Source organism: Paramormyrops kingsleyae, chromosome 12 (assembly GCF_048594095.1).
Source record: "Paramormyrops kingsleyae isolate MSU_618 chromosome 12, PKINGS_0.4, whole genome shotgun sequence".
Lineage (NCBI taxonomy): Eukaryota > Metazoa > Chordata > Actinopteri > Osteoglossiformes > Mormyridae > Paramormyrops > Paramormyrops kingsleyae.
The window spans coordinates 13,715,620-13,737,205 of record NC_132808.1 but is presented as its reverse complement, the minus strand read 5'-3'; the positions used below and the strand labels follow the sequence as shown (position 1 = coordinate 13,737,205).

General features: G+C 41.9%; 1 protein-coding gene across 3 annotated transcripts; it reads left to right on the top strand.

Moving 5' to 3' along the window:
• Nucleotides 1-4,700: 4,700 nt before the first annotated feature.
• Nucleotides 4,701-21,462, top strand: man2b2 (mannosidase, alpha, class 2B, member 2). 3 transcript variants are annotated; one of them, XM_023836441.2, is made up of 19 exons: nucleotides 4,701-4,906; nucleotides 5,390-5,536; nucleotides 5,733-5,838; nucleotides 6,089-6,261; nucleotides 14,351-14,466; nucleotides 14,587-14,764; nucleotides 15,007-15,205; nucleotides 15,525-15,715; nucleotides 15,816-15,981; nucleotides 16,332-16,468; nucleotides 16,730-17,001; nucleotides 17,255-17,446; nucleotides 17,932-18,175; nucleotides 18,841-18,951; nucleotides 19,033-19,225; nucleotides 19,776-19,922; nucleotides 20,065-20,177; nucleotides 20,289-20,430; nucleotides 20,812-21,462. In XM_023836441.2, exons 1-19 carry the CDS (start codon nucleotides 4,775-4,777, stop codon nucleotides 20,901-20,903), a joined length of 3,051 nt encoding a protein of 1,016 aa, XP_023692209.2. In that variant the 5' UTR covers nucleotides 4,701-4,774; the 3' UTR covers nucleotides 20,904-21,462. The 3 variants fall into 3 exon arrangements, with proteins under 3 accessions (XP_023692209.2, XP_023692210.2, XP_023692211.2); XM_023836442.2 differs by lacking the exon at nucleotides 4,701-4,906 and having other exon boundaries at nucleotides 5,417-5,552; XM_023836443.2 differs by lacking the exons at nucleotides 4,701-4,906; nucleotides 5,390-5,536; nucleotides 5,733-5,838; nucleotides 6,089-6,261 and adding an exon at nucleotides 6,295-7,268.
• Nucleotides 21,463-21,586: the final 124 nt, after the last annotated feature.

The following is a 21,586-nucleotide window of genomic DNA, read 5'->3' as shown; positions in this document are numbered from 1 at the left end:
AGAGGCACCCTCATGGGAGTTTCCACATCCGTTTGTGCCAACCCAGGAAATAAATAAGCAGAAGTCCTGGCACGTGAGATACTGTCATCCGTTATACAAAACCATGACACAGGAAACTTGTAAAAGAATAGCTTGCATTTTGAAAATGTAGAATTTTTTTTTGCTTACATTACAGAAATATACACTATATTGCCAAAAGTATTGGTGCACCTGCCTTTACACACACATGAACTTTAATGACATACATAGGCTGTAATATGGCGTTGGCCCACCTTCTGCAGCTATAACAGCTTCAACTCTTCTGGGAAGGGTGACCACAAGGTTTAGGAGTATGTTTATAGGAATTTTTGACCAGAACGTTTGTGAGGTTGGACACTGATGTTGGATGAGAAGGCCTGGCTCGCAGTCTCCACTCTAATTCATCCCAAAGGTGTTCTATCGGGTTAAAGTCAGGGCTCTGTGCAGGCCAGTCAAGTTCCTCCATACCAGACTCACTCATCCATGTCCTTATGGACCTTGCTTTGTGCACTGGTACACAGTCATGTTGGAACATGAAGGGACCATCCCCAAACTATCCCCACAAAGTTGGTAGTGTGAAATTGTCCAAAATGACTTCGAATGCTGCAGCATTAAGAGCTCCTTTCACTGGAACTACCCCTGAAAACCCCTGAAAAACAACACCACACCATAATCCCCCCTCCACCAAACTTTACACTTGGCACAATGCAGGCAGGTAAGTACCGTTCTCCTGGCAACTGCCAAACCCAGACTCGTGCATAGGATTGACAGACAGAAAAGCGTGATTTGTCACTTCAGAGAACATATCTCCACTGCTCTAGAGTCCAGTGGCAGTGTGCTTTACACCACTGCATCCAACGCTTTACATTGCATTTGGCATTGGGCTTGGATGCAGCTGCTTGGCCATGGAAACTCATTCCATGAAGTTCTCTACACACTGTTCTTGAGCTAATCTGAAGGCCACACAGAGTTTGGAGGTCTGTAGCTATTGACTCTGCAGACAGTTGGCGACTTCTGCACACTGTGCACCTCAGCATGCATTACCCGCTCTCTGTGATTTTACATGGCCTACCACTGCGTGGCTGAGTTGCTGTTGTTCCCAATTGCTTCCACTTTGTTATAATGCCAGTAACAGTTGACCGTGGAATATTTAGTAGTAAGGAAATTTCACGAATAATAATAATAATAATAATAATAATCAATTTAAATGTCTTGTTTACTTATAAAAATAATATGACTTGTTATACCTTTGTAAGAAGGCAAGTTACAATGTAATGCAATGCACAACATAAATAAATATTGTACATGATGGTTGTTATCTCCTTCAATGAATGAAAATGGAACACAAAATGCATTTGCTGAGTAGAATGCAGATGCCTATTCTAATAAGATTTTACTATGCAGTATTTAAATCAATGGTTAATGAATCAATTGCCTAGTTCTACTTCCAGTCTCCTAGTGACAGAACACTTCAGCCAAGGCTATCTTTCAGTAAAGATGGAGCTGTGTAACTCCATGTATGATGAAGGTATAGTTATTCATCCTTTTCCTCAGTGCTGTGCACAACTATACTTTGCCTGAAATCTGAATATGAATTCATATTAATTTTGCTTAAGTGTGTGTGGTCTGCTGTCATATGATAATATAAATGCGGATAGATTCCACATAAATCAGTAGAAACTGCACCATCAGCCTTGGTCCAATGTGATGTCATCATCGCTAGAATTTTGACACTTTCTAGACTTTCTTTCAGTTGAAGTTCTGAAGATGGTTTCTTAGGTCACTTCTTTGGTTGCCAGTAGTTTTACTTGACATTGTATTTTCCACCCAGGTAACTTTTGTTATGTGGTTACGGATGATGGATGATCACAAGATCAATTAATATAAGGTGGAAATACTCTAAATGCATATGGAAATGGGACGGGGTTCATTCGAGACAACAAACCTGGTGCATGCAATAAGCCAAAACACAGAGACAGGGGAAAACAAACAACGAAGATGGGAAAGGGGTCAGGCAGGTGAACAATTAGATTGTGGGTGGTAGAGTGTACATTAGAGTCTGTATATTAATGCTTGGCACAAGGTAAACAAGGAGTATCGTCACTGACATTAGACAGGCAAATGAAGAAGTTATTACTAAAAGTGGTTTTCTAGGAGAGTGAGCACAGCAAAGGAAGTGCAAAAGATCCATCTGAATACAAAGAACTGAATGACACTAGAAGGAAATGTTAAGACAACGGGGAAGAAAGCAGAAGAGCAAGTGAAGAATGAAAGGAGATAGACAGCGAAAAAGTTCGGAAACCTAATATCAGTAAAGAAAAACTATATAGAATCTGATCAAAATGCAACATATATATATATATATATATAAGAGAATGCTATGAGAGATATGCATGTGCAGATGGAAATGACAAATTTTGAGGACAAGAGGGTGTTTGCTTTATAAGTCAAAGAAAGTGTTGTTAGAAAGCTAATAAGAGAAGTATTTGTGTAAACACAAAGGGAAGATGAAATGAAGGAGATGGTGGAGAAGGAAGTGAAAGAGGCCAAAGAGATGTGTCAGGAGAAAAACAGAAAAGCCAAAGAGGTTATTTTAAAGGTTTAAAATGTGTCATTAATGACAGAATGAACAATGGAAAACCAGATTCCTCAAGAGGAATCTTGGCTCCGGTTAAATTCCTGGCAGTTCTTAGTATAACCACTTAAAATTTCAACTAGCATTAAAACCATGGTGTATTACTTTGGTAGCAATAGCCTTCCTGATGCAGGTACCCAGGTGCAGCATGCAGCTTGGGTTCCTTCGCTGTCAGTGAAAACATAGCGGTAGGTGGTGACATCGCTCCATAGACTTTCAATGTTAATGCACATTTGATATGGTTTTCATATGTTTGCACAAGGAACTGGCTATGTTTTTATTTTAATGATTGTATAAACAAAAAGTGCACAATACTGCAAATTTTATTTGTGGTTTTCAATACAAAACTTGGTGAAATGATGTCAGCTTGTGTATCAGTATTTTTGAGCATTTTCAGCACATACCACAAGAATACTGATGACCGTGATAATTGTGATCTCTATAATCATGATGTTAAATTTTTATACCATTTAATTTCTAAGTCGAATAGCAAGTGAGAATGGAATTAGAGACCAGAAGCAAAAAAAACATCCCACAATCTGACAAGGATAATCTGTAAATAAGAATAGAAAAAGTTTGACATTAAGGTTTTTTAAGAGAAATGGGGAAGAGCTAAAAAAGAAATGTAACAAACGTCGCTTGATTAAATGGACAGAAAAGGAAGAATTTGAGATTAAAAGTTAAACCTTTGAATTAATTAAAAATGCTTCCGGGGAGAAGACTAGGAGCAGAGAATGGAATCTGATCTGTGAGCACTCATGTCTCTGTGATAGAATTCACACCTCCCAGAATCATTTCCTCGACAATGCATCATTGAGTCGGGGATGGTGTATGATTTAGTGGGTAAGGATGCTGTGTTGCTAACTGGAAGGTCACTGGTTCAAATCCCATGGTCAACTGGGTAATTTTACCATTGGATCCTTGAGTGAAGTCTGACCCTGTTTTCTTGGTTGTACATTACTTTAGCCAAAAGTAGCTGCCAAATAAATGCATGCATGTAAAGCAGTGAATAAATGCATTCTTCAGCAGTGTTGATGTAAAATAAGAGCGGTGCCATCCAGATTGACAGCTGGCCCATCCAATCAAAAGTGCTGTATTGTGTCATTAACTATTAAAAATTTAATCTTGCACTGAAATTCAGGAAGTACAGAAAACATATTGCAAGCAGGATAAATCATGTTTATTACTTTTTTACTCCTGTTTGTTTAGCAACAAACAATAATGTTCATAAAATACTGTACGCAGGGTTATTCACAGTTTTTGAACTTTAGTCCATGATGTTAACGCATAAACTTCACTCCCCAGTTACAGCGCTGACTGATGACTGGCTTCTCTCTCTCTCTCTCTCTCATTCCCTTCTCTCTCACAATCATGTACTCACCAGTTCAATCTGTCTGATAAGCCACAAATCATCATTAGAATAATTATCTTTGTCAGCTCTAAATATTCACTCCCTTAGTATTTGACTACCTGTAATGTTCTCTAACCAAGCTAAATATGCCATAGTGATGCTGCATGTGACAATGTGATGGGTTGGCGCCCCCTCCTGGGTTGTTCCCTGCCTTGTGCCCATAGGCTTCTGACTCCCTTCGACCCTGAATAGGATAAGGGATTTCAGAAAATTGATGGATGGAATTAATCATTAAAAACAACTGCTAATCAAGAATCAAGTACTCACAGATTACATCATAAAATGAAATTAGGGAATTTTGCTCAGAAAATGATCAGCGACATTTATATGCACACATGCACATGCATTTACATGTATGTACATGTAGTTTTATTGCCTTGCAAATCGTCTGTAGAGTTTGCAAACTACCGCCAACGCGTTTGTTGTAGCTAATTATAGGTTTATAATGGAATAATTTAGATTTCCCGTGATTGTTTGCGTGAGTCAGAAAGCATGCGTGTCACGCCAAAGTTGGCTACCCTGCAGGCGCTTGGGGGCGTACAGCTTCCGTTGGTTAGGCCTCCTGCGGAAGACAGCACGTTTTTGCAGGGAATTTGATCTCTCCGCCCACCATACTAGGGGAGGGAAAACTGTGCTGATGTCATTCGCGTCAGCAGCAATAACAAGGAAGTAGCGCTGTGACGATGAACGGCGGTCGCTCCGGCTGAGAGATGCATATCCCTTGTATATATTTAGTTATTTTACAGATCGCATTAGTTGTGAAAAGCGATGGAGCGGACCCAATCCAAGCTTTTGTTATTCCTCACAGTCATATGGATGTCGGCTGGGTGTACACAGTTCAGGTACAGTGCATGTTAGTCCGTCGGCAGTTATTTAAATCTGTTTCTTCCGTACATACATTAAACGTAACATTTAATATGAAACCATCAGTATTAATAGAGGACCGAATTTCTGATCTGTTTTGTAAACAATTTTATTTTAACCAAAGTATAAAGCAAGACACGACACGGCAGTAGTAGTAAAACTTTCTTGGGGACATTTAAGTCGATCAGCTGACTGATCTTTACTGCCGGAGGACGTGTTGGGCTGAAAACGCTACCCAAGCGTTACCCAGTGTATAAATAAATCTATTAAATATTATCGCTTTGAAAAAATCCATACGTAAAGAAATGTGTGCCTGTGTTTAAAGTGAATGATGGAGATTAGAAAGAGTTATTTAAAATAGAATTGGCGAAAACTGATGGATCTCCAAGCAAAACACTAGTTAATGCTTTTTGTTAATATTGATTTAACGGATAGCGGTGCTTCTCCCTTTGCTCCTACAGGAGAGCATGCGCGCTTACGCGGTGAACGTGTACGACAGTGTGGTGGAGGAACTGAGCAGGGCAAAGCATCGCAAGTTCATCGCGGTGGAGCAGGAGTTTTTCCGCCTCTGGTGGGACTCCGCGGCCACCAAGGAGCACAAGCAACAGGTGCCGCAGCGCCAAGGTCTTTGCATTTGAAAAGGCACCGAATTACAGTTCTTTCACTAACAGTTCTGTAATGCGTCATTATTTACGAAACATTTTCTGAAAACCGGTAGATATGTTTGGGAAATTATTTGGTTTAAGTATACCGGCTCCTTAATTTGGATGATGCATTTTTCAAACGCTCTGGTGTAACACACAGGTAAGGCAGCTGCTCACAGAGGGCCGTCTGGAGTTCATCATCGGTGGTCAGGTCATGCATGATGAGGCTGTGACTGACATGGTTGATGACATCCTGCAGCTTACAGGTGCGGTGGTCCATGTTGGAGATTTCACTCTGTGGATATTCACCCAGGATGCATTTAATTGTTTGTAAAAGTATACACACTACATTGACTGTACCAACATCTTTCCATACATCCATTTGCAGTTTCTTGAATAACTTGTTAATATATGCTCAGTTCTCCTTATCTATGGAATTCACACCGGCCATCTGTGTAGAATTGCCCATCTCCGACCCAGACTGCTGCGTCCCTCTAACTCCATTCCACCTTGCAGAGGGCCATGGCTTCTTGTATGAGACTTTTGGGATCCGACCCCAGTTCTCATGGCACGTGGACCCATTCGGGGCCTCCTCGACCACAGCCGTCCTGTTTGCCCTGGCCGGATTCAATGGCCACCTGATCTCGCGCATTGACTACGATCTCAAAGAGACAATGCAGAGGAACAAGGTAGTGTGGCTCTTTACAGTCAGGGGTGTGTGCCTATGTGTGGAAGGTTGGAGGGCCCTACTTTTCTCACTTTGGACAGAGGTGTCTGCAAAAAAAATGTAAAATGCAGCAACATCTATGCAGCAACGTCCATACACCAGCAGACCTGTAAATCAATAAGCATATCTGTGCATGTGATGAGCATAAGTGTATTGCCCTGTTCCCCATCTGTGTTCTGAATGGCAGAATACTGCTGAGTTTATGGTTTTGGATTGGTATCATATGTTAAACTTGTTCAGCTGAAATGGCGCTGTAGCTGGCTGTGTTTCAGATTGGGAAAAGCCTTTAGGAACTATATTTTGAGGGCTGCTGTTAAGAAGGACATCTGGTCACAGAGGGACATGAGGGCAGGAGCTGGGCCCATTATGCTTTATCATAACTAAGTAAAATAATGCTTATTAAGCATTTACATTTTCGATTCTCATAGCCAATCACAAATTGTATAGCAAAACCTTGTGATGCCATCAAGCTTGACAGTGAAAAGGTGGACACTTTGATTTTTGTTTATGGAGAAATAAAACCTATTTTTATTATTACTGATATCATATATGTAGGGACCTCTAGAACATGGGTATTCATATTTCTGTATATTTCTCTGTGTACTGTGCAACTGCACTGCCCGGTTTGCTTTACTATACTGTTTTTTTAAGGCTGTATTAACTCAATTTACCAGCATGCTTTGGGGTTCAAATGACGTCAGTGTTGACCAATCCTATTAATTTGTTCTTTGTATTTTTTTATTTTAACTTCATTATCAACCAATGATAATCAGAAAATGTGGAACGTCCGCGAGATCGCGGAGGATCTTCTGCCGGAGCAGTAGAGGAGACTGAGGGGATGGTTTTTTTGGTTGTGGTTGGCTGCACTGATTTTGGTGAGGAAGAACGAAAGCTTTAAGCCCTGGAGTGGGACTGTCGAGGGGCGTGAAGTGTGTGAGGAACTCCGGTGTGATTCCTGTGATGTCTCCGGTAACGTTTTTTTTTGTTTTTTACTGGCGGTAGCTAACTTAGCTGCCAACGTTCGCAAACTTAATTTGCGTGAGGACTAAACCGTGCACTGGGCTGGTTTGCTAGTCACCGCTAGTCTAGCTCCACCGCTAACGTTGTCTTGGAGCGCCATCGTCACCCGAAAGCCATCATCATTTAAGCGGATCTATTGTGTCGTCGGGACACGGCCAGCTGGCTGCAGATTTGGAGATCGGCAGCAGCTTGCTGGATTGACAAACCCACAGCTAGACTGTTAGCCCAGGAGCATCTGCTGCATGACTGTTCGTTACTACGATCTGATTCGCCTGGTCTGGATGATGCATCGTTAGTAACGAGAACTGACAACGATACACACGGACGTTTTTTCTGTCTCACCCGGAACAGCTGCGACTTGGAGGGGCATTGCAGCGGATGCTTTACTGCCCCCGGCTCAGAGAGTTGCCAACTAAATACCAGGGCTCCAACGGCGCGCTTATTTTGTTTCTTTTACTTTCCTTTTTTGCTCTTTAACACTAGGAGCGCCGGTCATTTGACCGCAAGGACAAAAAAAAAAATCTTTGCACTCGATCAAATTCCAGGACCCTCCTTTCATGACTATTCCTAAATTTGTGCGTTGTATCGCCCAGCACCCTTAAATTTTAAAAATCGCACTGGTACAAGATAGCTTTAAACTATTTTGCTCATACTTGTGCGAAATTGCGGATAGTTCGACCATGCTGTTTCCCAAGCTGCCATTCTCTTCTCTTTCAGTAGATGGCGCAAGGATCATATATGCGCGCGCGCCGTGTGTGTGTGCGCAAATGATTACTAACTTAATTTTATAAACTATAACCCGTGGATTTTTGTTTCATGCAGGTCTAAATGAGCGTAACTATTTTCTCTACTTACATATTTACAAATAAATTAAGCATTACGATCACGTCATGACATGCCAGTATTTTACAGGAGCAACAATTTACAATGGTAAAATGCAAACATTTTGAAAATTGGATAATATACACATTTATGTTTCACACCCTAATATTATTCTGATAGTTTGTGTGTAGACTATGGTAAGCTCAGTATCGGTCTGTGTATCATCCGGTCATTTTCCTGTATGCACCAAAATAGGGCTGAGTTAACCATGCATTTTTGTGGATGCTCTGACTTATCTCTATATATTAGCAACTCATTTTGTGTAAACTGAGTTTCAAAAAAATAATGTTAAAAATCACAAATTGGTCAATAGCCATCGTACTTTGGAATACAGACCAATATAGGCACAAGTGTTGGCTATATAAATAAGTCATTCAGAAATTCCTTTCAGATTAATAAAAAGAGAGCTATTACTTAGGTATTACTTATTGGTATATCAATAGCGAGTCGTGCTTGAGGGCATGTCGATCAGTAGAATGCGATCAAGAAACGTATAAGCTGATTGTTTTATTTCATATAAAAGCGGAAGTTTGTGTTTGTTGAGAGTGGGCATATTCCAAAGAAGACACATTAAGGTTTGTAATGCTAGAGATATTGATGTTAGTTTCACACATTTAAAAACATTTTCTAAGTCATTTCTAACATCTAACATTTTCTAATGTCCTTTGAGGGCAATTGGCAGGTGATAAAAGGAAATGACAGCATGGGCGGAGCTGTTATGATCATTAGCATTCCATTATGATCGATGGCATTTCAGGGACATCGAGAGCTATAAATTAGTCCACCTCACTGTGTAGTTGGGGCAGCTGAGTGGTTGCACGTTGCATTATTTACCATGACTTGGAAAGAGCACTATACCCCAAAAGAAGTGTTGGACTTGCTATGTGATATTGATGAGATGAAATCTGAGGGCGAACAATGTGAGGTGTCGGATGGAGATGATGAGAGAGAGGACGGGAGTGAGTTCAATCTGAATCTTGAATCTGATTCAGGTTCTGAATCAGACTCTGAAATTGAGTATGCTGCGGACTCGATTCAAAAGGGAAGAGATGGCACAGTATGGGTAGAACAACCAACAGGAAACCCTCGGGGTAGACTGCCAGTATGCAGTATAATGAGAGAAACCCCTGGGCCCACATGTTATGCCAAGGACAATGTTACAGATCCATTGAGCAGTTTACTGTGCTTGATTGATACAGAAATGTGGGAAAATATTCACAAATACACTGAAGCGGAAGCTGATCGAAACAATGCCGATAAATTCAAGCTGACAGCCTATGAGCTAAAAGCATTTGTGGGTCTCATTTACTTGAGAGGTATTACAGGTGGCAAAAGCATGAAACTGGATGACTACTGGTCTGCTGACTTGGGAAATCCAATTTTCAAAGAGACAATGTCTCGACAGAAATTCCGAGATATTATGCACTTTCTGCGTTTTGATGACAAGAGCACTAGAGCTGCCCGAATTGTGACAGATAAATTTGCCATCATATCTGAGATATTTGAGAAATTTGTGAAAAACAGTATTGCTTCTTACACCCCTGGTGAGAACATAACTGTAGACGAACAACTGTTTCCTACCAAGGCACGCTGTCGTTTCACACAGTACATGCCCAATAAACCGGACAAATTTGGCATAAAATTCTGGGTTGCCGCTGATGTTGAAACAAAATATATGTTGAACGCAATTCCCTATCTAGGGAAAGATGACAGTAGGCCGGCTGGTGAGCGGTTATCAGACAATATTGTCATGCGTCTCATGGAGCCTTTCCTGGGAAAAGGAAGAAATGTAACGACAGACAATTTCTTCACCTCACTGGCACTGGCAAACAAGCTTCTGGAGAACAAAACCACCATCGTTGGTACAATGAATAAAAAAAGACGAGAAATGCCCCCATGTACACAGGCGCAGTCTGAAAGATTTTCCACCAAGGTGCTGAAGGCTGGAAAAGTCACACTCACGATTTACCAGGCAAAACCAAAGAAAAATGTATGCCTTCTGAGCACAAGGCATCAGACAGTTTTAATTGATAATGGCACGAAGAAACTGCCCAAGACAATTGCGCACTACAACCGCACTAAAGTTGGCGTTGATGTTATGGATCAAATGGCACGGCTGTATTCGGTAAAGGGAGGCACCCGGCAATGGCCCATAGCTGTGTTTTACAACCTCTTAGACCTGGCCGCAATTAATGCACATATTCTGTATAAACAGTGCATGAATGTTACCATAAGCAGAAGGAAATTTATTCTGGAGCTGGTGAAGGAGCTGTGTGCACCTCAGAAAGAGGCAAAGGCAGCAGAGACAATAGCGTGTAAGCGACCTTTTCCTGAAACTCCTTCCCCGTCTGCGAAAAGGAAACAGTGTCAAATTGGCAGATGTCCAGGGAACAAAACTTGTTACATCTGCCAGAAATGTAAGAGATTTGTCTGTGGCAAATGCTCCCAGAATGCACCAAAGCTGTGCTTGGAATGCTGATAAAGTGATGCAAGTATCCAGAGCAAAATTTACTACTCTGTAGGGAACTTGACTGGAGTTGGTCAGCAAATCAAGCTGCCAGAGAGTACTTCTCCACTGTATCAAGTCGGCAGATGTTCGGGGAACAAAACTTATGACATCTCCCAAAAGTGGTGAGGAGACGAGCTTCCAAACTTGTGCTTGGAATGCTGCCTCGTTAAGAGGGCGTTGGGATCTTTGTGGATGATTGCCCACCCCTGTTCTAGACTGTCGGTTGAATGCCTCTCCAGATGAAATAGAAACAAATCGGTGAGGTGGAAGCTTGACATTCCCTGCTTGAGCAGGCTGTGTAAAGGTGTTACTGCATCTCGACACACAGGATACTAGCAGAATAGCTCATAAAGTGCTTATGTATATAATTTTTTTTTACATTTTTTCATTTTATAGATTTCCTCTGGTATCTATCTTGTATAATTTGTTTTCTGACGAATTTACTGTAAATACACACTCCATACAGCTGTTGATTCACCAAAAAGAGCTTTTGTGTTTCGTGCTGTGATTCACTTTTAATAAATGGTAAAAATGCAGAGCCTATGCTATTTATTGTAAAAGCCTACACTTACACATGGCTTTATTGACAAAAATCCATTGCGACACATCGTTTTTATAAAATGCATTGCATATTCATTCATTAACAAGCTGTGCCTACGTTTTTCTATTACATGTGTGGAATTAGTTTCAGCTAAAACTAAAACTAATAGATGGTGTTAGACTACTCGTGATATGAATTAGATTCGGTGTTGAGCCTTGATTATACTTTCCGCGTCCTTGTTTATAACGCTATGCTGTGTGGGCACCAACAGCCCATACACTGGGAAACCTGTTATGAAACAACTTAGCTTCTGTACTGTCTTAAAAATTTGAAAACCTTATGAAAGTATAAACCAAAAAAGAATTACTATGTTTTACCTCTTCTATGAGGTGTTTAATGGAAAACAATCAGTTGTTAATCACAAGCAGCTGTTTATTAAGAAATTCATTACGCAAATGTCACAAGCAACGCTGTTACTGAAATCTTTGATCCTGTTCTCGCCGAGCGGCCACAAACACCACTTTCTTGCTTTCCGCGCTTTTAATGTTAAATGTTAACGTTGTCAGAATGAACAACCGAACGAATCAATGTCTATGGAATATAATCATATAGTCTTTCCTTTGCAGGTGCTTAAAATGGTTAGCGTTGTGATTTATTGTGCTATGTAATTTTCCCCTACTGTTAAATAGAGTTCAAAGCCTTCATATATTATAGGCCGTAAATTTTACAGATTTTGATGAGCTTCTCTAATGTATCATTTAATATGTTCAGTATAATGCCTAAATAAATGTCTTCATCCAGTTTCCTCAAAGTTCTCTGAAGTTGGTGAATCTGAATACAAAAGAAAGTCGAGTTGTCACAAACCTTCACTTCACACAAGATAAAGATTAAAAACAAATACTATGAAACTAGTCATTTTCAGATGATTTTCTCAGTCGACTCAGTCAGAGACTATCAACATTGAAATGAATGACACTTTAGCCGAACGCATCCTGATCTTATAACCAAACTATTTGCTTTGTGCAAAAAGCGCCATCTAGCGATCGTTATGTGTCAGTAACAGTGTCCCTGCCTAAAGACTTGGTCTTATGACCGTCTAGCCACGATATAAGTTGGTCAAACCAGCACGGGGCTTCTAGTGTTAACTGTTGTGATTGTCTGTATGCCCTTCTACCTCTCAATTTTGCTTGCTCCCACTATTGCACAGCTGGAATGTCCAATAGTGGGTTGTTAGGGATTTAGCCTGCTAGGTTAACCTTCGTTCAGTAGGCTGCAGCCAAATAGTTTGAGTTTTTCATTCCCAGTTTACTGTGATCTTTATTATTATCTTTACTATTATTTTGATGAATCCATGCTATGTTTCTTATTACTTATTATTGCGGATTAATAAATAATGATATATAAATATATTATTGAATATATTATTATATTAAAATATATTAGTAAATTTCATTATACCCCGGGTGTATTGGCAGCTTATTTCACACATAGCGCAATATCTAAAACTTCTGCCTTGTACATTGGTGAGGTCCGCTACTGGACCAGCTTACACTCACCACTAGATTAGTGCACATTTTACATTTTGCACAGTTACATTCTGGGAGATGCCTTGGGCCTAGTGCACAAGTGTGAGTGTTGTATTTCCACAGTAGAGGCACAGCGCAACTAAATTTAGGTTGTTTTTCTTAACATTTACCATTTCCAATTCAGCTATTTAATTTGTTATTTTATTGTATTGGAGTTCAGCCAGCTCACCATTCAACTGCTGAGAATCCGGGACCTTGTTGCCACTTACATTATTGTTTAGTGTAACTCTTAAATAGCCAGGACTGTGCTGGGTTACTATCACCCGTTAAAAAAGGCATTACACGTAGTTTGGGGATTAAGTGTTTCTTTGTAGTTTCACATTTTGAATGTGAGGTCAAATTTATTTACATCATACATTTAAAATCAACTGAAGTTGTACCAAAGTGCTGTACAGAGTAAGAAAGAAAAATAAGTAAATAGATGAATTTAAAAAAAACAATATAAACAGAACATAAACACAAACTAAGAAAAGCCATTAAAGGGACCTAAAGCCAGTGAATATTAATGTTTTTAAACGAGACTTAAAAATCGCAACAAAGGGGGAGTAGCTAATGTGAGCAGGCAGGTTATTCCACAGTGTAGGAGCAGCAGCAGCAAAAGCCGGATCTCCTTTTGTTTTTAACTTAGAATGAAGAGCAGGCAGATGAAGCTGGTTACTTTGATCTAAGAAGGCAGGCAGTAGAATTGATGTGAAGCATATGAACAATTTAAGGAAGAGGCTGACCATGCAATGCCTTAAACTTTAAAGCCTTTAAGATTGACTCTATTTCTAACTGTCAGCCAGTGTAGTGAGACCAGCAGAGGAGTAAAATGCTCTTTTCCTGGTACCAATCAGCAGTCTGACAGCGGAATTTTGCACCAGCTGACAACCAGACAACAATTTTTGATTTGATTAGTTTATTATCCCCATATTTTTGTAACAGGATCGTTTACCCTGGTTTTAGCTTTTTATTATAAATTGCAAATCGATTTCAAAATTCAATTTCAATTCAATTAATTTTTTATATGCCTCTCACAACAGAGTCACCCCAAGGTGCTCTATATTGGTGTGATGTGATACATTACAACATAGTTAGAGAGAGTAATACAAAACAGGGAAAAGGGAAGACAGAGAAATTAAAGAAAGGCAGATGACAACAGAGGAGAGGAACCAAAAACTCCCAAGTAGGGAGAAGAAAAACCTCTGTGGGTCCAAAGTCAACTGGCTGCATAACCCCCCCCCCCCCCCCCCCCCCGCCCCCCCGGGCGCTAACATAGGGTAAAGAAAAGAGTGGGCTTGCTTGCTAAAAGCATGGCGTAAACTGTGATCAGGTCAAACCAAAGTCCATCAATGAGTCATTTCTCCATGCCGACCTCCGCAGGGTGTGTATTGAAGTCTGCACCCACAGTGTCACAGTTTGTAGGTCACCTTCGCAATGTCACCCTTCCATGGGTCTATAAATTAGGTATCAAAGAAGCTACTACGGACATGACAGAGTCCCAAGATCAGTGAAGTCTTGTGTGTGTTGGCAGGAGCTGCAGTTTGTTTGGAGGGGCTCGCCCAGTCTAGGAGAGCAGCAAGCGATCTTCACGCACACCATGGACCAGTTCAGCTACTGTACCCCCTCTCAGCTTCCGTTCTCTAACAGGTACAGTCTCTCCGTCTGGCTACAAATACCGTGAAACTCACACTTGGACCAGCATGGAAACGGTTTGGTCACATTTCTCAATTACTAGCTAGTGAGAGTTTCTCCTTTCTCTGAATCCAGGTCAGGGTTTTACTGGAATGGTGTGGCAGTATTCCCTGATCCGCCCAAAGATGGGCAGTACCCCAACATGAGCCTCCCCGTTGCTAAGGACAACATCCACTCCTATGCTCTGACCATGGTGAAGAACATCCAACAGAGGGCAGCATGGTACAGGACCCGGCATGTTCTATGGCCCTGGGTGCGTCTCGTAGGGAAAGACATAGACACCTCCTTCAAAACTTTTAAAAAGTTGCATTTTAGTTTAATATTAATCTCACAGTATCTGGAAATGTTTAATCCTGAAAGAACAGTTAGTGTAGTAATTGCTTTAGGTCTTATGCTGATGCATTCCTGCTACCTCATGATCTCAGGTCAGTGACTTCACAATTATTATTTTTTAAGTGGAAGGTAACGTATGTTTTTCATCTTGTGTTTTTCTAGGGCTGTGACAAGCAGTTCTATAACTCATCCGTGCAGTTCCAGAACATGGACCCCATACTGGAGTACATCAACCAACACGGGGAGCAGTTTGGAGTGACTGTGCAGTATGCCACCCTGGGTGAATACTTCCAAGCTGTTCACCAGTCAGGTCTGACCTGGGAGGTCAGGGGAAACCAGGACTTTCTCCCATACTCAACTGGTAAATCTGTTTCTGCTGGAGATCATCCTTTCAAGGCTCGCAGTGGACCACGCATGTGCAGGTCTTAGCCCTAGTCCATTTTTGACTGCTTTTAAAATCTAATGAGTAACAAGTGATTATTGCAGTGCTCTGTGACACCAAAGTACAATATGGCAAAAACTACATGATAGTGGTATGTTTGGCTACCTTCTTATTGATTGAGGTACAAAAGGACACTGGTGTGGAATGAAAACAGACACGTGAGTCTTCAATACCCCAGGTTCTCAGATCTGTAGCATTACTGTATAAAGAGCTCTAGACCCCTATTGTCTCTCCTCAGAACCTTTTCAGGCATGGACTGGGTTCTACGCCTCCCGGAATGTTCTGAAGGGCATGGCTCGACGGGCGAGTTCCCAACTGCATGCTGCAGAGTCCCTGTTTGTGCGATACTGTGTCAGCTTCCCGGATGGACCCGTTCCCAAGGAGTGGGCCCTTCAGAAGCTGAGAGACCTCCGATGGGCCGTCTCTGAGGTGCCTGATTGATAAGTGGGTGAAAGCCCACCACCGTTACCGTTAACCACTATCCAAGTATCTGCTATTCTATTGGCAAAGAACACTGTTCCTTTCTCAGGTTCAGCACCATGATGGCATCACGGGTACAGAATCCCCCAAGGTTGCTGACATGTACCTGAAGCATCTCACAAGCGGCATGACAGGAGTTGAGGAATTAACTATTAATCTGCTTTCCCTGAGCCAAGATGCTGACTCCTTTGGCTTCACGTACAAGCAGAACACAGGTAGCGTGCTTTCATTTCCATATTTAGTTTGTTGCTCTACTCCTTCTTCTTTTGATGGACCATATTATGGAATGTACTGCAGTTTGGTTCCATTTTCAGTTCCTGTCATGATAAAAATAGGAAAGTACTCGACTTTCAGTTGCTGTCAGAGATTTATTTAAGAGTCGGCTATTATTATTTTGGCCAAAACTAATAAATAAAGTGTTTTTCTCGACGGTGAGTTACATTTGCCCTCCTTCATCATGTATGAGATATGTTTGATAGGTATTGATTAGTGTAATGTATAATAAGGTCAGCAGAATGTTGTGACTCGTTATCAAATGTTCATCTGGCCAATGTCTCTGTGCCAGATTTCACACAGGAACCAGGAGAGCAAATAGTTCTCTACAATCCCCTGGCCTGGAATGTCACCACGTACGTCAATGTCACAGTAACGTTTTCCATGGCTACCGTGTATGACGACAAAGGGCAGCCTGTTCCCTCTCAGGTGAATGCACAATGCTCCCTCATAGTTAGCCACATAGCACCTTGTAGATCACGTTTTTCGTTTTTTTTTCTTTCTTTTTTTTTAGCTTGTTCTTCATTATTTGTTATACTGCTGCGCTGACAGGGATGAGGTATCCTCAAAAACAACGTTTCTCAAATACCGTATTATCCTCCTGCTGCAGGAAGGTACCAGTGTGTTTGTACTTATGTGGAACATTTGCTCTACATAACCAACGCTTTAATTTTCGATGTCGCCCAACAGATCCAGCAAGCAGCAGAGTCCGTCTCTACGTACGACCTGTTTATCGTGGTCAGCCTGAGCGGCCTGCAGCATAGGAGGTACTTCATCCGGCCGTCAGCATCACCTTCAGGACACGACTCCGCTCACGCTGCCAGGACGGTCACCTTCCAGCGGCAGAGCGTCAGCGGCTGGCCCCTGAAGACCACTGGCAGGAGGCTCCTCCCCGTGATGAACGAGTGTTACAAGCTGATGGTCGACCAGGACACAAACCTGCTGCACAGCGTCACCGACCTGTAAGCCTGACCCCCAGTGAGGGATCGCAAAAGGAGGGTCACATGATGTGAAAGCTGCCCTAAAGTGCTACGCACAGCTATGACTTTAAGCAGCAAAGCCGTCGTAGTCCATCCAAGGGCCTGGTCTGCATCCCCCCAGCTGTTTGCCCAGGATTTGGACCGCGTGCTGCTAGCCTGCTAATGTGGTTCCATTCACCTCGGATTTCTGTAGTAGCTGAGGCATGTGACATGAGGTGTTTTTTTCACCCTGCAGGCAAACAAAGGGGACTGTGAGGCTGACCCAGGACTTCGGGGAGTATCACGCCAACGGGGACGTCAGCGAGGGGCCCATCTCTGACAACTATATCTTCAGCACCAACGGGACGGCGCAGGCTGCATACAAATCTGTGGGGCTGGAAATCATTCCAGGGAAGATTGTGACTGAGATCAGACAGTATTTCTACAGGTAATGATGGCCCATTTTGTTGCCCAGGAGTGTATAACTGTCAGTCAATCAAATATTTATTTATTATGTCAGATTTATATAGACGGAATCTAAAGCACAGAGAACTTGACCCTTTTCCAAGATAAAGATACATCTCTGTGTTTAAAGTTTACAACGTATGTGTTCCAATCAGAGGTGTAAAAGCAAAATGATTTAATTGTCCATGCACCATATCATTAGCTGTAGTGAAGAATTTCAGTATTTTTCCAACACCAAATTGCATGAAATTATATTTTCCTGTGTGTTTTTTAGGTAAGAATAAAATCTATATGTATACTAAGGAAGTGTTGCTTTAAACATCTTAGGGCTGCAGTCAAATTAAAACGCGGAAGGCAGGAAGCTCAGAAGTAAATAAGTGTTGCTGAATTTAGGGGCTATATAATGTTATCCTCTGTATTAATAGCCCCATTCCCTGTAATTCACTTAATATTTTTGTGTCCTCCTAGAGAGGAGAAGGAGGAGGATTACGTGTATGCTGTGTACACCCGAGTGCCTGTGGGCTTCAAGGGCATGATGCCTTGTCACAGAATTGAGCAGAGCTATAGAGTAGGCCCCCTGGTGGTGAACAGGGAGGCTGTCCTGAGGACTGCCACTGACCTCCGCAACAACAAGACCATCTTCACTGACAACAATGGGTACCAGATGCAGAAGAGGCTGCACAGAACTTTCACCAATAACACTGTCGCCAGAGTATGTAGAAACAGAGAGATGTTTTTTTTTTCTCTTGGGGGGGCATCATTGGTTGGCCGTTAGAAGGTGGATGGATGTTGCCCACTCTTGCAAACCAACATATCACCTGTTTGTTGAAAGAATGGCTTAAATTTCAGAGATTTTAATTGATAACACATTACACAGAATGTGGCTGCCGATGATTCCGTTTAGTTTTCCAAATATTATTCTATTAGTTCCAAAATGTAATTGGTTTTGCACCTTAAAATGAATACTGCCAGGGTTACCATCAATTAATCACAGATAAATGGAAGGTCACATTCTATACCACCATTCATCTAACATTTCTTATCAAGATTCACTTTTGATGGTATATGCTCAAGTAATGTATCACACATTATAATTCAGCCAACAGCTCAATAAAGGCCAAATTAAATTATGGCACAGCCTGGCTGTACACCAGCGTACTAGCGAGGATCAGAGGAACCACAGTCTGATTTAGTCACTTGTGTATTATTATAACTGATTTTTAACTGACTTGGCAGATTCTCTTGTGAAAAAGTAAACATCCATTTTAGAGCAGGGTGTTCAGCGTAGACCTTTAACTTTTTATGTTTATGTTTTGATAAAAAAAAAAAAAACTGCGGTATGTCTGTCGTTTTTTTGTGTTGGGTTTGTTGTTGAAGAACTTCTACCCCATGGTGCGGATGGCGTACCTGGAGGATGAGCTCACCAGGCTGGTGTTCCTCAGTGAGCGAGCCCATGGAGTGTCCGGCCAGTCTGAGGGGCAGCTGGAGGTGGGCGAGAAGCAGGGGGGGGGCAGTTCGTACTGGCGGTCCTGAAGGCGGCCGTCTGACTCTGTCTGTTCTGAGTGGCAGGTAATGCTTCACCGGCGACTGTGGAACAACCAGGAGTGGAACCTGGGCTACAACCTCACACTGAACGACACCTCAGTGGTGCAGCCTGTGCTGTGGATGATGCTCGGTACAAGGGCTGCCATGTCTGAACTTTACCAAAAGGGGGCGCTTGCTCTCCAACATCGCCCTGTAGTCATGTGCACCTCTTCGACCAGTAAGTTCACAATTCCCTTTTGCTTACATGTATTTTATTTCGCAGACGCAATACACAAGTGCTGAAATAGCACATTACAAACATACGACTATCGAGAAATCAGTTAGGCATACTTGTAGCAAGGCTGAGCTTCCAATGAATGACCAGTTACACATAAGCAGCATCACAGCAGGAACTGTACCTTTCAGACACAGCAAGAACCTAAGGCAGCTTTTCGGATCAGCAAAGTGCAGCACTTCAATGCCTTTTGTTTATAGTACGTGAAATCGCATACCAATCAGCCATCCGACCTCATTTTATACAATGTTAAATTTCCTAATGTATAATTGACATTTAATGACCTAGATCTTTTAGCTGTACTGCCGCTGTTATCGTTTTAATCTTTATTCATTTTTTTCCTTCAAATGATTCATCACAAATGTAGTTGTGGTGTCTGGAATCTGACTAGTTTCATCTTTGAAATAAGACTGGAAACTAGACTGTTAATCCCAGCCGAAGTTTGCCCAAGGCAGTTTTGTAACTGTTGTGGTTCTGTGGTGTTTTCCTGCAGAAGGAGGGCGAGTTCCTTCAGCGTCCCACAGCAGAATGTCAGCCTTGCCGGTGGTGCTGCCCCCAAACCTCCATCTGCTTAGCCTGAGCGTCCCAGGGTGGCATTACAGCTCCAACCACACCAAGCACCTGCAGAGCATGCAGCAGGGTGGGGCAGCTCAAAGCTTTCATATGTATATTTCTGTTCTTTTTTTACCCCCCCGTGGAGCAGTCTTTGCAGATGCTGGTTTATACTGGATGTGATTATACTGATATAATCATCCTGAATTACGAAATCATTCTTCGTCCAGGTGAGGACCGGAAGATGCAGCCAGACTTTAAGCGTGTCCTAATCAGGATCATGCACTTGTTTGAAGTGGGAGAAGACCCGGTTTTGTCCAAACCGGTCACAATAAACTTGAAGGTAAGCTGACCCATCACTGCCCACGTGTGGTTCTGTGGCTGTCTAGGTGATGACTTCCGGAAAGGCTGGTGACCAGTATTTTCACTGGTAAAATGCTCACTGCCTAAACAGGAGGTCCTCAAGGGCCTGGGGGAGCTGACGTCTGTGGAGGAGCGCTCCCTCACTGGCACGTGGGCCGCGTCTGATATCAAGCGATGGAAGTGGAAGACCACAGAAGACGCAAGCAGTGGTGCAACGGATGTCGCAGGAGACCGTAAGTCCACATGACTGAGTAGGAGTGCTGTCAGTTAACGTGATGTGTCCTGTTCATTATCAACATCTCAGCCAGTCGCCACCTGATCAGGACCTCTCTGTTGCACTGTGATTTAAAGTGAACTGCTATTGGATTATTGACTAAATGGACTTAGGTGATACTGAGGCTGAAGAACTACAGATTAAGTCATTATTCTGTATTTCAATTGCTTTGACGCACACGCAAAAACAGGTTTGGTATTGATCTGTAATGTATCAGTTCATTACGCATGACAGGCTGCTGTGCATATTAAATCAGAATAGTCCGTTTTCATTACAGTCTAAAAGAATACACAAATATTAGATTTCCACAAGCTGATTTTTCTCTTCTTCTGTGTTTCAGAGGCTGGGCACTCGTTCCGTGGAGTGAGGGAGTATTTCTCAATAACTATTTCACCAAAGGAAATTCGGACCTTCTTCATTAGCTTTAAGTAACACTCAGCCGAATGATTCTTCTGCGAAGAAATTTTAAATCGGATGTTTCTTTTTAATTAGCCCATTTAAAAATGTGTCTTTTCTGACATTAGCTGCGATTCATATTTGGTTTGATTCTGAAATTGTGTTAAATCATCTTCACACACAAACTTTTCTGTACCTTAATTGGTCAGCCTGTTGATGGGTATATTGTGGCAGTCTAGATAGCAAGTTTCAGAAGAGATTGATTAGTAATTGATACTGGCACAGTGATACAGTGTGAACATCCCTGCATTTTCCCACTTATTTAGTACAGGGGTTTGGTGGCCTTGACCAGCAATGGCTCAGAATCCCATTTAGGGTGCCGCATAATTCATGGGATAATCTCCAGACCCTCCTTGACCTTGTACTGATAAGATGTTTTGATGGATGTTATTTCCACTGTTAATGCCTAAATGTGTAATAATAAGGAAAAAAATGGCATGTGGTCTTTTGGTGGGAAATGTGAGTCCAAGCTGAAGCCCAGTCATCAGTCTGTGGAGTTCCTGGAACCATAATAAAGATCAAGATATCTACAGTCTGTAGGTGACCTGTCTGTCATCTTTGAGTCTGAAGATCTGCAGCCTGAAGACCTTGTTCTGTAGCCTGCATTTTGAGTAGAGTTACCATGCATCTGTCTCCCCGGACACATCCTCTTTTTGGGA